The sequence below is a fragment of the Balaenoptera acutorostrata genome, chromosome 11 (assembly GCF_949987535.1).
Source record: "Balaenoptera acutorostrata chromosome 11, mBalAcu1.1, whole genome shotgun sequence".
Lineage (NCBI taxonomy): Eukaryota > Metazoa > Chordata > Mammalia > Artiodactyla > Balaenopteridae > Balaenoptera > Balaenoptera acutorostrata.
Genome location: NC_080074.1, coordinates 5,520,786 through 5,535,483, shown reverse-complemented (window position 1 = coordinate 5,535,483; position 14,698 = coordinate 5,520,786). Strand labels below are relative to the sequence as shown.

Sequence of the window (14,698 nt, the reverse complement as noted above, 5' to 3'; positions counted from 1 at the left end):
GGGGGATGGATCGGAGGAGGGTGAGACTAGGAGCAGACACCTGGCCGTCCGCAGATCCATCCCGTCTCAGGCCCCCGAGGGATTCTTTCCACCACCTGTTGCATTCTGAGAGGTGACCTGAAGAAGTTGACCCACTTGCTTTCCGTCTGAAAAACCGACCAAATCATCACTCGTCCCTGAAGGATCAGCCATTCTTTTTTGAGCAAGAAGCCCGGGGCTCCTCCGGTGTCCTGGTTTCTGCCCGCCGGGTGGTTTATTTGGTAAACCTGACATTGAAGGATCACCTAGAAGTCTTTCTTCCTGTTCTCCTTCCCACAGACAATTCGTTTTTCTGTGGTTCTCACATTTTTCTGATCACGCAGAGCAAAGGGGAGGAAAAGGACCGCTTCTGCTCGGAGGGAACCACCTGTTTAACATTGGCTTCTGAGCCCCAGCCTTTTCCATACTTAGACCTAAGCAGCCTTTGGTATTCGGAAGACCCAGTGTCCGGGAACGGGGGGGACCGCTTCCTTCCTGGTGCCCCCCCGCCACCCCGCCCTTGGCCGGCAGGAACTCGCTCCAGTGGGCGAGCGAGGCTTGGGAATGTTGCCCCAGAGGCGGCCTGTCCCGGTAAGTCCCTGATTGCAGAGTCCTTCCTCTCGAGGCCTCGCCCTCCGCACGGCCCCATTGCAGTAATTGGGTTCTTGGTGACCCACGACTGCCAGGCTAACGTAAGCCTTAATGGAAATGCTCTTTTTCCACCCGAGTGGCTGGAGGTGGAATGTTTTGCAAGAACGGCCTGTTCCCAGTACTTCTGACTTTGTGTCTCTTACCTAAATTCTCTCTTCGGCTCCATTTTGCCTACGTAAACGCATTTACAGTCATTTATTCATTCTGTGAATGTTTGTCGGATGCTTGTCACGAGCTGGGTTTTGATCAGCGTTTGGCCACTCGGCGGGGGCGGGGCGGAGGGCACACCCCACCACTTCCTGTCGGGGGATAAGGGTTTGTAGCTGTCACGTGCACAGGGAGCTGTGGGAACCCAGAGGAAGGGCCCTCATGCTGCCCAGGGGGTGGGGTTACAGAGAACGCTTTAATGAAGAATCTTGGGGAATGGGTGGAATTGGCTAGATATAATGAAAAGGGCATTTCAGGTGGTGGGGATAGTGGGGGCAAAGGAATGGCCTCGTTGAAAGGTGATGCAGAAGCGTGGGAGCTGCATCTGGGTGGATGAGAGGTGGGGCTTGTTCATCAGAAGTCTTCAGGTACCCCTTTGAGGGGTTTGGGTTTTACCCTGGAGCCGGTAGGAGCTCTGGGGTGCTCTATACCAGGGAGTGACAGCCCGACACTCAGTCTGCAAATGACAGAAAACCCAACTCAAAGTGGATTAAGAACAAAATGGCATTCATTGGTTCATTTGACAGAAAGGTCCAGAGGTGGCCAGCCTCAGGTAAGGCTTGATCCAGCAGACAGCTGGCTCGGCTAAACTCTGTCCTCTTAGCTCTGTGGACCCAGTGCGTTCATTTCCAGGTTTTGTGTGCTGGTAAGACGATGGGGCAGCTTCCACCTGCATCCTTTCTGGGTCAAGGCCAGAGGGAAAGCCTGTCATTCTGCATTCCTAGGAAACTCTCCTTGTTCTGTTGGCTCTAATTGGGCCAGGCCCATCCCTGACTGTATTCTGGAGAGCGCAGTGTGCCCACTGGCTGAGGTCTGGGATGCTGAGTCCTGTTTGACCAGAGGAAGGGCGCATGGATGCTGGGAGGAGGGACAGCAGAGTCCAGTTGGTCACCTGCAGAAGGGGAGAGGCTGGCTCGGGGTGAGAAGAGGCCACGGCAGAGTCTGCGGGAGGCCGACTGGCTGTCCTGGTGAGAGATCCCCTGGTTGCCCTAAGGACAGGACACGAGATGCAAAATCTGCAGAGGCTGGTCCTAGGTCTAGCATCTTGGTCCTTGCCTTTTTCCTCTTTGCACTTGCGCACGTGTTGGTCCTAGAATCGAGTTATCATTTTGCGTGAGTTGTTTTGCGTGGTCGGGGCTGTGATGTGTGGTTCCCTCTCCCATCTTCTCTTTCCCTTTAGGTTGTCACTGTGTCCCCTGAGGCTGGCAGTGCTGCCGGGAAAAGCCCAAGCCTCCCCTGCATCCCAGAGCCATTTCTGCTGTTGAACCCATTCTGCTGGGACGTGGGAACCAGCCCTTTAAACTAGAGGGTCTTGGGAGAAGCCAGGGTGTCCAGTGAACGCACTTATTATTACTGCCGAGAGGGCAGCTCTGCATTTGGCTCAAGAGTGATAACAGGGATTCACGGAGAAAGAATGAAATTCTGGATTCTCCCCACAGGCAGGAAATGGTCTGTGCTTTCCTTTGATCCCACCGAAAGCTGAGAGATTATGTAGTTTTGGGGTACCGCAGGCCTCAAGTGGGTTGGAGCCATCCCTGACCAGCTGGGCCGGCTCGGGTGTGACTCAGTCTTTTAGGGAAGACCTCACCTGTCGTGGGAGCTTAGCGTGATAGCGTGTGAGGTGGGCGCCCAGTCCTTCTTTCTTGAATACCGGAACTGCGGCGGGTGCTGGCCAGGTTGGGAGTTGTTGAAACGTGGCCCCTGTGTCGATCTCTAAAAGGAACACAGGGTCGCTTACCAGCTTGGGTTTCAGGAGCAGAGGGGTGTGGGAATGTCCTCTAAGTTCTTGCTACTCAGGTGTGGTCTGTGGACCAGCATCAGTAACGTCACCTGGGGGCTGGATAACGATGCTGCATCTTGGTCCCTCCCCAGACCTGCTGGGTAAGAACCCGCCCGTTAGCCCCCGGGAGCCTGAGTGCTTTGACGTTTGGAGTCTGGGCTGAGCGTTTAGGAGGGTGAATGGTTAGCCAAGGCTCCCAGGCTGGTTCCCGCCGGTGATGGGAGGGGAGATGACAGGGCTGTCCCCATGGTGACGGGGTCGCTCCTGGGTGCTGTCCCAGAGCTGGTCCTTTCCTACCCTACAGGTCTCCCGTGCTGGGTTCCCCGAGGACGCGGGGCCCTCAGCTCCCCTCACACAACTTCCCCAGGCACACCCAGGCGGCACTGCACTGCCTCAGCGTCACCTGAGACAGATGCTACGGATTGACCTGCTCAGTAGAAGCACGGATGGGCTAAAATGATCCGGAGGAGAGGCGGTTCCTAGGTTCTGCGCTGTGTGGATGCCCGTTGCATTCAGAAGCAGCGGTTTTCCTGAACTTGGAGGTGAGGATGGAATTGCCTGGGGGAGATCAGTGACTCCACGCCGCAAACTCACTGCTTCGGGCGTGGCCCGTGTGGCTCTCTGTGACTTCCTCTGGGATCTCTGCAGCAGACACACGGTCTCTCTCCCTGCAGATCCTCCCGCAAGGAAGCCCAGGGTCTGAGGCTTCCAGGCCAAGGCTTCACCTAAGGCAGATAGGGACCATCAGACCTGGATGGCTCACGGCCTGGGCTCTGAGTCCTGCGTCTCTGCCTTTAGAAACCTACCCAGGGGCTGAGCGCCTCAGGACAGGCTCAGCTCCACAGGCAGCCTCACCTGCTGCCCCCTCTGGTCTCCTTCCCTGTAGAACTGGCTGTCACCTCCCTTGGGTCCCTGCTGTAGAGCATCTATTTGTTGTCTATTCTTTTAACTTTATTTTAATTTTCACAAGTAACATATGAACACAGTCATGACAAAGCCTTCCCAATCTCCTCCTTTCCTTCCGTCACTCATCCCCCCAGAGGTGATACTACTCTTGTCATGTTGGAGCACATCCTTTCATTCCTTTTTCTTTGAATTTAGTTGTGTACACATAAAAATACATAGTTCTCAGTTTTATTTTTTTTAAAAAGTATTTATTTGTTTGTTTTTTGGCTGTGCCGCAAGGCATTACAGGATCTTTGTTCCCCGACCAGGGATCCAACCTGTGTCCCCTGCAGTGGAAGCTCAGAGTTGTAATCACTGGACTGTCACGGAATTCCCAGTTTTGAGTTTTCTGATTCTGTATTTTACATAAATATCCTGCTGTATTATTTGAAACCTGCTTTTTAAAAGTCAACACCGGGACTTCCCTGGTGGTCCAGTGGTTAAGACTCTGCGCTTCCACTGTAGGGGGCATGGGTTCAATCCCTGGTTGGGGAACTAAGATGCCGTATGCCGTGTGGCACAGCCAAAAAAAAAAAAGTCAACACCATCACATGTATTGCACTTAATTAATTGTACATTTGTTCCTCAAGAGCCTTCTCTGTGCCAGGGGCCAGGCCAGGCTGTTGGGTGGAAGTGGTCAGGACACCTCCTTCCATATGTCTGCACCCTGTGCCAGACTCCCCCAGCACCAGGGCCGGCTCTGTTGGCCTTTATCAGTGTTCATTAGATCGGCATCCTGTAAAACCCGAGGCTTGCTGCTGCCTGAACAGGACAGATCTTTAGCTGTCAGCTCATGATGTGGGGTCAGTTAACGCCTGTTGACCTCCTTTGCGTTTTGCCTTATTGAAATGCTCACATATTTATTTTAGCCTCTCAACTTATTTCATCTCAAGAAATGGCATGGAATCTCGTGGCCCAGCAGAGCAAACACCATAAATCAGATGTTCAGGCTGAGTGATCTTCACAGTCATGGTGTTTTCTTATTCCCATGGTCTTGTCAGAGCAGTTCAGAATCTCATCTTCCGCCGAGAAATTACAGCGAGTTAAACGTACATAAATATAGCGAGCTCATTACTATGGGCTGGCATCCCCATGGCAAGGCCAGAATCTCTTCCTCAGTAAAAACATACCAGATCTGCCACTTTAAAGGTTAAGAGGCTCTTTCGTGTATGTTTTGCTACATGGTTCACTGAAAGTAATTTCACTCTTTGCCCACATCCCAGTCAGGAAGGGCAGCTGCTGTCTCCGGGGCGGTTAGCCCTCCCTGCCTTTTACCCCGGGCAGGATGCGGTCATCTATCCACTGCAATCCCAGGAATCTGGGAGATGGAGCCTGGAGTCTTGACCTCCTGGGAAGGGCCGGGCCTCGCATCTCAAGGCCTTTACAAGGATGATGCGTTTGAATTGTGATTAGTAGGTCGTTTGATCACCTTGTCTTTGGATGTCAGGAAGGGTTGTCCTACAGCATCACCCCACGGCTGTCCGGTCTGTGGATATCATTGTTCTTGTTGAGATCTTATTTGGGCCCTATTTTCACTCCACTGAGCTGTGAGATCTTTACATGAAGTACAATTTGGTTTATTTTTAGAAGAACTGCTCTGTTGAGAAGACCTTTGTGGCTGATGAATTTAGTTATTCTGATAAATTGTGACTTCTGCAAAGATGCGATCCCTCTGAGTGCAGATGGGTGGTGGAGATTCATAGAAAGCTCTCCCTCCCTGGGGAAGCCTGGAAAGCCTCATTTAGCAGAGATTTTGTCAGGTCCTTCTTGCACACATGGAGTTGATCCCAACTCCCCCTCCCCAGCCCGGGGCGGGGTGGTGGTAGGGGGCAGGGGTCTGGGGGCCGTGAACTCACGTGGGGACACTCCTTCCTTTATCCTCCTTTATTTTTCCTGGCAGCTCTGAGGACCACTCCATTTCTTTGAGTAGGATCAGTTGTAGCTGGAAGTGGGTACGTCTTGAAAAGGGCTGGTTAAGTGTCCAAAACTGAGGCAGCTTTCCTGCCATTGCCAAGTTCTTCTTTTAGCTGTGGAGCTGGGTAGGGACAGCGCGGCAGTTTTTGTTGGGGTTTTCTCTGGAGTTGTCACTGCTTCAGCCTCCAAGGGCCGTGTCTCACCCAGCATGGGGTCTTTTTATCCTCGCCGAACCCCCCGCAGGTGAGCCACAGGTAGCTTTCCGCACCCCATCTTTGCAGGGGGTGCGTGGTGATTCCCCCCCTCCTGCCCTGGCACCCCTCATGGAGAGAGAAGCCTTTGTGTTTTCCGATCTGTGCTTTCCCTTGCGGGTAGCCTTGCTCTTTTAAAGCAGCCTGCTTTCAGAGTTGTGTTTTCCTAATAATGTAAAAAGAAAAAAGAAAACTGTCTAAAAGCCTTTTTTTGAGGGGGAAGGAGCCTGGGCATAAATAAATAAATAAGCGAAACCCATACAAAGAAAAAGATTTAAAAAAAAAAATCAAGGATGGAACCTTTGCGCTCGGCCTGGGGTATAAGTGGCAGGCTGTTTGTGAGACGTTTGAGGTTTTAGATTTTGATTCTCTTTCCTCCTTTTTATGCGCTTGTCATTCCAATCAGGAGAGGTGGTGTGTTTTTCAAACCTTGCCCGGTCTCTGGGTGGAGTGATGGAAAGAGAACGGGCTTTGGAAACACGTGCGTCTCCTTCTGTTCGGCAGAAGCTGGAAGCTGACGCTTACTGAGCGAGTACCGCACGCCAGACATTGTTCTGTGTGTTTGGGGTGTATCAGGCCCCATTTCACAGATGGAAGCTGAGGCACAGAGCAAATACGTAGCTTGCCCAGGATCACCCAGCTTGTCAGTGGCTGAGCTGGGATCTGAAACCAGCAGACTGGCTCCCAGTTTCTAAGCCCTTCATCGTGCTGCCCCTCAGATATAAAGACCTACTATGTGCAGGAGCTGAGTTAGCACTGGTGTGGGCAGGCAGTCCAGGAAAGAGGTAGTTACAGGGCTGACTGCATGATGTGAGCTGGGCAGAGGGGAGCCTGGGATGGGAGGGGAGCACCCAGGGTGGCTTCCTGGAAGAGGCGGCCAGCAAGCTGAGGCTTGAAGGTGGGTAGGACTCAGCTGAACATAGCGAGTGAAGACCAGGTTGAACTGGGTTCAGTCCTGACTCTGGGACTCATGGTTGGTGTATATCAGATGCCTTCACGTCTGATAGACGCTGGCCCAGCATTGACCAAGCCGGGACCAGCCACTCCCTCACAGACTTGTTAGGAGATTAGATGAACAGAAGACAGAGAAGGTGCTGGGCACGTAGTAGGTGCTCAGGAAATGCTAGTGGCCCTCTCCCACTGACAGGCAGGGACGTGGGTTAGACTTTTACTGCGACCTGGGGTTGTAAACCGGTGGCCCCTGGCTGGCCTGCAGAATTTGAATTACTTGCTCACATTTATAAATTGGGGGATTCTACACAAAACCCAAAATTTCCAGCATTTTTGGAAAGCTCCTGAGATCTGGCAGCCGCGGTCTGCGTAGCCCACTCTGCGCCCCGGGGCTGAGCGAGGCGTGGCTGTCCCCAGAGGGGCACTGGAGCTGTCACATGCTCTCCCTGGGTCTCCTCCAGCCTCTCTCCCTCCCGGCACTTCCCCACCCCCATGTCCCCTTGTGGCCCACGGCCCAGAGTGTCACCGCGGGAAGGTGAACCTGGGTGCCTTGGGAACACGTTGGCTGTTGGGTTTAGGGTGGACAAGGGCAGACGCTTAGGACCATGATGAATCCTCGGCCCCAGCACATCGAGCCCCAGGTCCTTTGAACACGCACACCCGCCGTGCACACCAGGTGCCCCTGGATCTTTCTCTGTGACACAGGATAGTCAGAATTTCCAGTCATTGAAGTGTCTGACTTTCTGGCAAATGGACGAGTACTTTCAAAACCAAGACATTCCTGGGATTAGGGAAAAGCCACTGACCTGGCAGAGTGCGGTCCTCGGGGAGAAGCTGTGGTCCAAGCGGAGCCCCTCCTTCCAGACCCTGGACTGACCCTCAGAAGACCATAATCAGATTTCAGCTGAAGGCTCCTCAGTGAAGGGGCCGTGTCCCTCAGGGAACCCAGGCCGTGAACAATAGCAGAGCTCCGAAGAGGCCTCACTGGACCCCGCTGTGGTTCAGCATGGACGTGGCCGCCACAGAGGGCTTCCGGAATCCCAGCTGTGATCAGTCACCCACAGGCTTTGCATGGAGTCCCAAAGTCCCTTTTTCCGGGATTCTTGCCTTCTTTCAAGGCCAAGTTCAATTACTGCTTCCTCTAGGAAGCCTTCCCTGGTCTTCCCTGGGATGAACTTCACTTATTCCTCAGAAGCCCCTGTGAAGTAGGTACCGCTGCCACCCCCACGTTCCAGACGGTGAAACTGAGGCTGAACAAGGTGAAGGGACTTGCTGGAGGCCGCATGCCCTCACGTGGCACAGAGAGATCCGAACCCTGGGCTCGTGGCCACAGACCCTCCTTGTTTTCCTCCGGGCTTTATGCTTAACAGGCCTGTGGAATGTGCCGTCTGGGTGGGTCTGTGCGAGCATTTCTCATCTATTAAAGCCGAGAGATCCTAGGCCCTGTTTAATGTTATCTTTGATGTTGCAAGGGCGGTGTGGAAATTTCTCTGTTTTCATGTGACCCAGTTTCTCTGCTTTGAAAATGTCGTTCCTGTTCTCCTCCCCGCTCCCTGTTTTTGAGGCCAGGCAGCAGGGCTCCTGGAAGCATGTCTTCATCTCTGCACCCCGCACCCCCATCTGCCACCAGTTGTTCTGGCCCACGGCCCGTGTCCAGGCCAGCGGATGACCCGCGTGGCAGCTCTGGGGCTCCTGGGAGGAGCTACGGGCTCACAGTAAGGACGCACCTGCGTGGCTCACCTGTGCCCTGAAGCCCACCTGTGCGACCCTCCACTCATGTGAAACCAGGGTCTTTTGTTCTTCCTCGGCCGTGAACGTAACCATGGCAGACGGCCTTGACCCGAAGGGACCTCCCTGGCCTTTCTGTCCTCCTTCTGTGACGCTGGCCCAGGAAACCAGAGTGAGGAGCCCACAGCTGCCGCACCCACCCCCTTGCACAGTTCACGTACGTGCCTCTTGAATATGCGAGAACTTTTGTGAAAAATCCCCTTTTCCTCCTTCCCTTTTCTGCCTTGGAAAGCCCTTTGCTGGTTAGAAGACTCTTTGTAACTTGTTTTGTAGTAAAAATAATTGCTGAAATTTGGTCTGTTTTCTCAGCAGGACTGAGTGACCGGAGGGGATCTTTGGAATGGGGAGCGGGGCCAGGCGGGGTGCGTCTCCGAGTCATTTGCTCGTGAAGGTGTTTAACACGTGTCTGCTTCTTGCACAGAGTTAAGCTAAGGATTTGGGGATAAAAGATGGCTGTGCGTGGGGTCTGCTCCTGGGATGTGGGGCGGCAGGGAGACTGTGTCTGTCTCCAGGTGCAGGGCTGGCCTCCAGACTGGAGTATTGTTGGGAGGGGTCCATTTTTTCTTCCCTCGTCTTTTAAATTGTGGTAAAATATACATAACATAAAATGTACCATTTTAACCCTTTTTAAGTGTACTGTTCCGTGGGATTCAGTTCATTCACGTTGTTGTGTGGCCATCACCACCCTCCATCTCCAGAACTTTTTCATCTTCCCAAACTGAAGCTCTGTCCCCATTAAACACTGACTCCCCATCATTTTCCCCTATTTTCAGCCCCTGACACCCACCATTCTACTTTCTGTCGCTGTGAATTTGACCGTAGGGACCTCCTGTAAGTGGAATCATACAGGGTTTGCCGTTTTGTGTCTGGCTTATTTCACTTAGTATACTGTCCTCAGGATTCATCCACGTGGTAGTATGTGTCAGAATTCCCTTCCTTTTTATGGGTGAATAACATTCCATTGTGTGTATGGACCATATTAGTTTATCCGTTCATCCATCAGTGGATGCTTGGGCTGTTTCCACCTTTTGTCTGTGAATCGTGTAAGTCATTGCTGCTGTAGGATGTGGGTGTGCAAGACAGCCCATTTTTTCACAGTCTTATATCAGGACCTTCCTGATGTTAGAACCCAACGTCCTGGGCCCCACTACCGTGTTCCTTGTGATGAGGGACAGAGGGTGGCTTGTCCCCAAAGCTGGGTCTATGGCTGAATCCAGGGAGCCCACCGTGTGCCCAGCTCCGGCCTCAGAACCTGATGTTCATCGTTTCGTTAAGTCCTTCCAGGGGACCCGACGTTTTGAGAAAACAGGCAGAGAGGTTGCCAGACGTGCCTGGGGTTGGGTCACCCTGGCCTGCCTGTCCCAAAGCCATCACGTCCTGTCCCCTTGCTACTCTGTCCCCTGTACCCTCAGGTCCCGGAATTGGAGATATTCAAGGTTCGAGGTGACTGCAGTATTGAAAGAGGAAGTAGGTTTCCACCTCTGAGGACGTTGCATTACAGAGGAGAAGGCCTTGAAACTAACACAACGTTGTAATTCAATTACGATTTAAAAAAAAAAAAAGAAAAAAAGAGGAGAAGGAAGGCTGGGCACTTGTCACTGGAGCTCACCGAGGAAGAGGCTGATTTTGTGGCGTGTGGTCGGACCCAGCAGTTCTCAGCCAGGGCTGGAAAGGTGCCCAGCGCCCTCTGCACCCACTGGGTGGGGGCTGGAGCCTGGAGTCTGATGCAGTTATGGCCGGTGGAAGAAATGCGCTGTTAGCCCCCGGTGTCCCGGGGTGGCCCCCTGGCCAGTGTAAGTCGAGATGCTTTCCTGGAAGGTGTCTAGTGCGGGGGGTGACGGATCCTTTCTGCACCGTGGCATCCAGGCCGCCCCTCTCATCGCATAGCCAGCCCTGCGGTCCCTGCGACTGTTCAGGGCGCCCTCCTCCCCAGCCCCCAGCACCCTGTCTGCCCTCTAGATACGGTCCTGCACTCCCAACTCCAAGTCTCCGGATTCGGTTTGTTAGATTCTGCTGTGTGTTTCACTGCTCCCGACCCTGGGCATTACCTGGCGTCAGACCAGCCGGATTCTGTCCCGTGAACGTGGCCATGGACGACGGCACTGCCTCGCCTGTTGCGAGCCGGGAGGGTCTTCACACCCGGAGTCCACGGCCGAGGAAACTGCTGTCCGGGAGGGGGAGGGGAGCCGCCCTTTTCAGGCCCTGTAGCTGTGATCCAAGCTTCGTCCATCTCAGCAGCCTTGGGTGGATCTGGAAGCATCCAGAAGCTTCCATGCCATAGTCATGTATTGCAAAGAGCGGTGAAAACAGCCTGGCCGGGCTTGGTAAGAATCGGGAACTCTCTAGCGTGGGTGAAGAATTGCAGAATGTATTCTTGGTTCGGAGCATTTTTCCTTGGACTCTTTCTGGGCAACCAGCCATTTAGGAATGTTTGTTAAATGCTTAAAAAACAGGAGTTGATTTCTCTCTGTTTCCACTGCCAACATGTGAGGCCACAATATTCCATTTATACTAACTGGCTTTTTCCTTTCTCTTTCTGCCTGACAGTGAGTGACCTGCAGGAAGAAGGGAAAAATGCCATCAACTTGCCGATGTCCCCTGCCTCGGTGGAGATCCACCCTGAAGACACCCTGCTCGGTATTATCGGTTTCTCCAGCTCCTTGTCGTGGGCGAGTTGAGCTTCCCAGCTTGCGGTTGGTCTGGGAGGGGCTGAAGAGGAGCATTCGTGGCCTTTTGATCAGACTCTGACGTCACATGGGGCTCTCAGCTCAAGGTCATGTTTAAAAAAGTCTGTAGGAAAAAAGCAAGCCTTCCCTTGTAGGTTACTGTCTTTATGATTGCAGATGCCAGTTTTATTGTGATTTAAGTATGATGAGGCCAACGGATCAGGAGCCGACTGCCACTGAAAAGGTGGTTTGTTAAACTCATGGTTCCCAAGGTGATGGGGAGGGCAGCAGGGTCGGGCAGGAGGCAGAAGGAGTGACGGGAAAGCACGGGCAGAGGCCTTCATTGTGGTTTTCACAGGAAGCAGTGAGTGAGGCAGGGTTAATAAGCAGGTTTGGATCGGCTGGTCTGGGTAATTTCAGGGGCCTCTGGGACACAGGGGCTGCCCCGAGTTGTCTGTACCTGGTCCCAGGTGATTAGGGCAGGGGCTGTTGTCTGGGCGTGTAAAAGCCCTGTGTGAGTTCAGTTAGAGAGGTGTCTGGGGCGTGTGGGCTCTGCGTAGGTTGTTTGCACGTGGAAGGCACTCACAGGGAACACGTTTGCTGTTTTGGGAATCAGCTAGCTCTGAGAGGGGAGTCCCTCTGGGTCCCCAAGGCCCCAAGATGTCAAAACATTAGAAAATACAGAAAACAAGAAACACGATTAACATACCCCCCATCTCTGCACAAGCTGGAGTGGCCTCCACGCCAGGGGCCTGCTAGGTGGGACCTGCCAAGCGGTACCGGCCCTGCACTCACCTCCTCAGGACTACACCCCAGCCGGCACTGATGAAGTGACGGCCTGGACACACTTGCCTTAAAACGTGTTTTGGGATCCGATGGATCTGGAAGGCAGTCTCGGAACATTCCGCTTCTTTCCAAACCCTGCCTGGTTCAAAGGGAAGTCCCGGTTGATGCCTCTGTTGTGGTTCCCACGACAAGGCCAGGCCAGCAAGAGCTGATGGGGAAGAAATGCAAACGCACGTCCAGGCGGCCGACCTGCAGCCAAGCGCTGGACGGGCTCGGAGGTGCCGCCGGGGTCCCCTGCGGCTTCCCCTCTGCTCTAGGAAGAGCGTGACCCTTCACTGACGCTGTTGTGTTTTGTCTTCAGTCTGGCCGCAGCTGCTGCCCAGGAAAATGACCCTCTCCCAGGAGAAACTGGGGATGAACACTGTTTGGAAATTACCCTGATTCAGAACAGGGTTTCCCCCACACCCACCCCGTGCTATGGGCATTTGGCACCGGGTAATTCTTTATAGCGGGGTCAAGGTGTTGATCAGCATCCCTGGTCTCTACCCACTAGGCTCCCCTGGCATACTCCCCCTCCCCTCCCCGCTCCCCCGGTTGGGACAACCAGAAACGTCTCCGGACATTGCTGTGAGTCCCCTGGGATGGGGGTTCGGGGGACTTGATTGCTTCCGGCTGAGAACCCTGCTTTAGACCAACAGGAGTGCTAGAAAATAGATTTACTGTAAACGTGTGGCAGGCTGTTGTTTTGTCAGTATGCCTTGAACCTGCTTTTCCCTGGACCCTCACCTGCCTGTTTTACCATTTTTCTAAATAGCTGCTCTTGGGCTGGGAGTTGGCATTCTTCCGTTTGCTCTGTAAGGTTCTGCTGGCCCCTGAAGCTCTTATGACCTTGATAAGAACCACCCTGGTCAGCACCTGGAGCTGAGAGTGACGGGTGAAGGGGATGTGAAGTGGGAGGAGAGGGTGTTGGACAGGGAACAGCATGTCCAAGGCCCTGTGGCCAGCGGTCGTGAGAGGCTTGCTGATGGGCCGGTCAGGGGTGCTGGGGGGAGCTGGGAAGGAGGCTGCAGAGGGCCTCGGGGGCCACGTGGAGGATGTGGCCTTGATCCCAGGAGTGGCAGGAGGCTGCAGAGGGCCTTAGCAGGGACATCACAAGGAACTCCAGTGTGGTCCCCTGCAGGCTACCTGCAGCGTCTCTCTCAAGCATCAGGTCGGCGCGACTCCAAAAATAGCTTTTCCACTTTGTCAGGTTTTAAATTTTGCTGTTGGGCTTCCCTGGTGGCGCAGTGGTTAAGAATCCACCTGCCAGTTCAGGAGACACGGGTTTGATCCCTGGTCTGGGAAGATCCCATGTGTCACGGAGCAACTAAGCCCATGCGCCACAACTACTGGGCCTGTGCTCTAGAGCCCGTGAGCCACCACTACTGAGTCCACGAGCCACAACTACTGAGCCCACACGCTATAACTACTGAAGCCTGTGCGCCTAGACCCCATGCTCTGCAACAAGAGAAGCCACCGCAATGAGAAGCCCAAGCACCGCAGTGAAGAGTAGCCCCCACTCACCGCAACTAGAGAAAGCCCGCACACAGCAATGAAGACCCAACACAGCCAAAAATAAATAAAATAAATTTTAAAAAAATATAGAAATATCTCATAAACAATCACAACAAATAAACTTTAAAAAAAAAGAATTTTTGCTGTTGTGAAGCCTCTGTCACTCAAAGCCATTTCATTCCCACCAACGTGGACAGGGTCCCAGCCGTGGGAGCCTGTGTGGGCCCCGGGACCCTGGTCATCTCTGCCTGCCCGTCCTAGGGGCCAGAGGTTGTGCTTCTTTTCTGTCCATTTAACACCCCTGCTCAGTTTTGTTCTGTGACATGTCTGGTGTCTGTGGGTCTTTCCCCTCTGCCGTCCACTTATTACCACTGCGTCACTCCCTCTGTACAAGCTCACTGGTGCCCGTGGTCCATGGATCAAGGCCAGACACGGAGGGAAAAACAAACAGATAAACAGAAACAGAAGATGGATAAACACACTTTGCTGAGAAACATCCTTTTATTCCCCCTGCTCTTTCTAATATTTTTGTCCGTATCACCTTATGCAGTGGCGAGCTTTCTCGGTGAACGACAGGTCTTCCCCGGGTTTATTAATAGTGGCTTTTCCACAGCTCCGATTCAGGCCTGTGTGCGCCCCCCTCCCTCCTGAAAGATGCGGGTGGACGCTCCATTGCCTCCTGGGAGGCAGTTCTGCCTGGGCCGTGTGACTGGCTGCAGGGCTGCTCACTGAGAGGACCACGGGGTCTCTGCTCTCAATTCCCCCCATCTGTGCCAGGGAAGCCGGCCACGCCCACTGACGCTAACCCGCCTGTCCTTTGTCCTTTGTCCCCACAGAGGAGAACCAAGAGCGCACGGTGATCGACCCCACGTCCAGGGACGACCCCAGGTTCAAGGAGCTGGTCAAGGTGAGGACGCGTGTCCCGGCTGGGATGTTCTTGTGGGGTCAGACCTTGGGGTTCAGGCTCTTGTGGGCCAAAGGAGCAAAGCTGGGGGCTGGTCACGGGGCCTTACTGCTGCGTTTGGTGGAGGGATATGGAGGAAGAGGCTGGACGGCCTGGAGCATCTCCCAGGGGCCCAGCCCCACGTCTGTGTGCTCAGACGGCCCGCTCCCCGTCACGTGCTGGACCCAGTTATGCGGGGACCCTTTTCTTAAGACTTGGAACGAACAGCTGCAGTGAACGCTCA

General features: G+C 53.8%; 1 protein-coding gene across 2 annotated transcripts in view; it reads left to right on the top strand.

Annotated features, from left to right (window-relative positions):
- PARVB (parvin beta) overlaps nucleotides 1-14,698 on the top strand; it is a 115,747-nt gene that overhangs the window by 47,020 nt on the left and 54,029 nt on the right. For both annotated transcript variants that reach the window (XM_057556543.1, XM_057556544.1), the window contains exons 2-3: nucleotides 11,053-11,142; nucleotides 14,348-14,418. In XM_057556543.1, coding sequence (XP_057412526.1) covers nucleotides 11,053-11,142; nucleotides 14,348-14,418 — 161 coding nt within the window. The remainder of the gene's footprint in view (nucleotides 1-11,052; nucleotides 11,143-14,347; nucleotides 14,419-14,698) is intronic.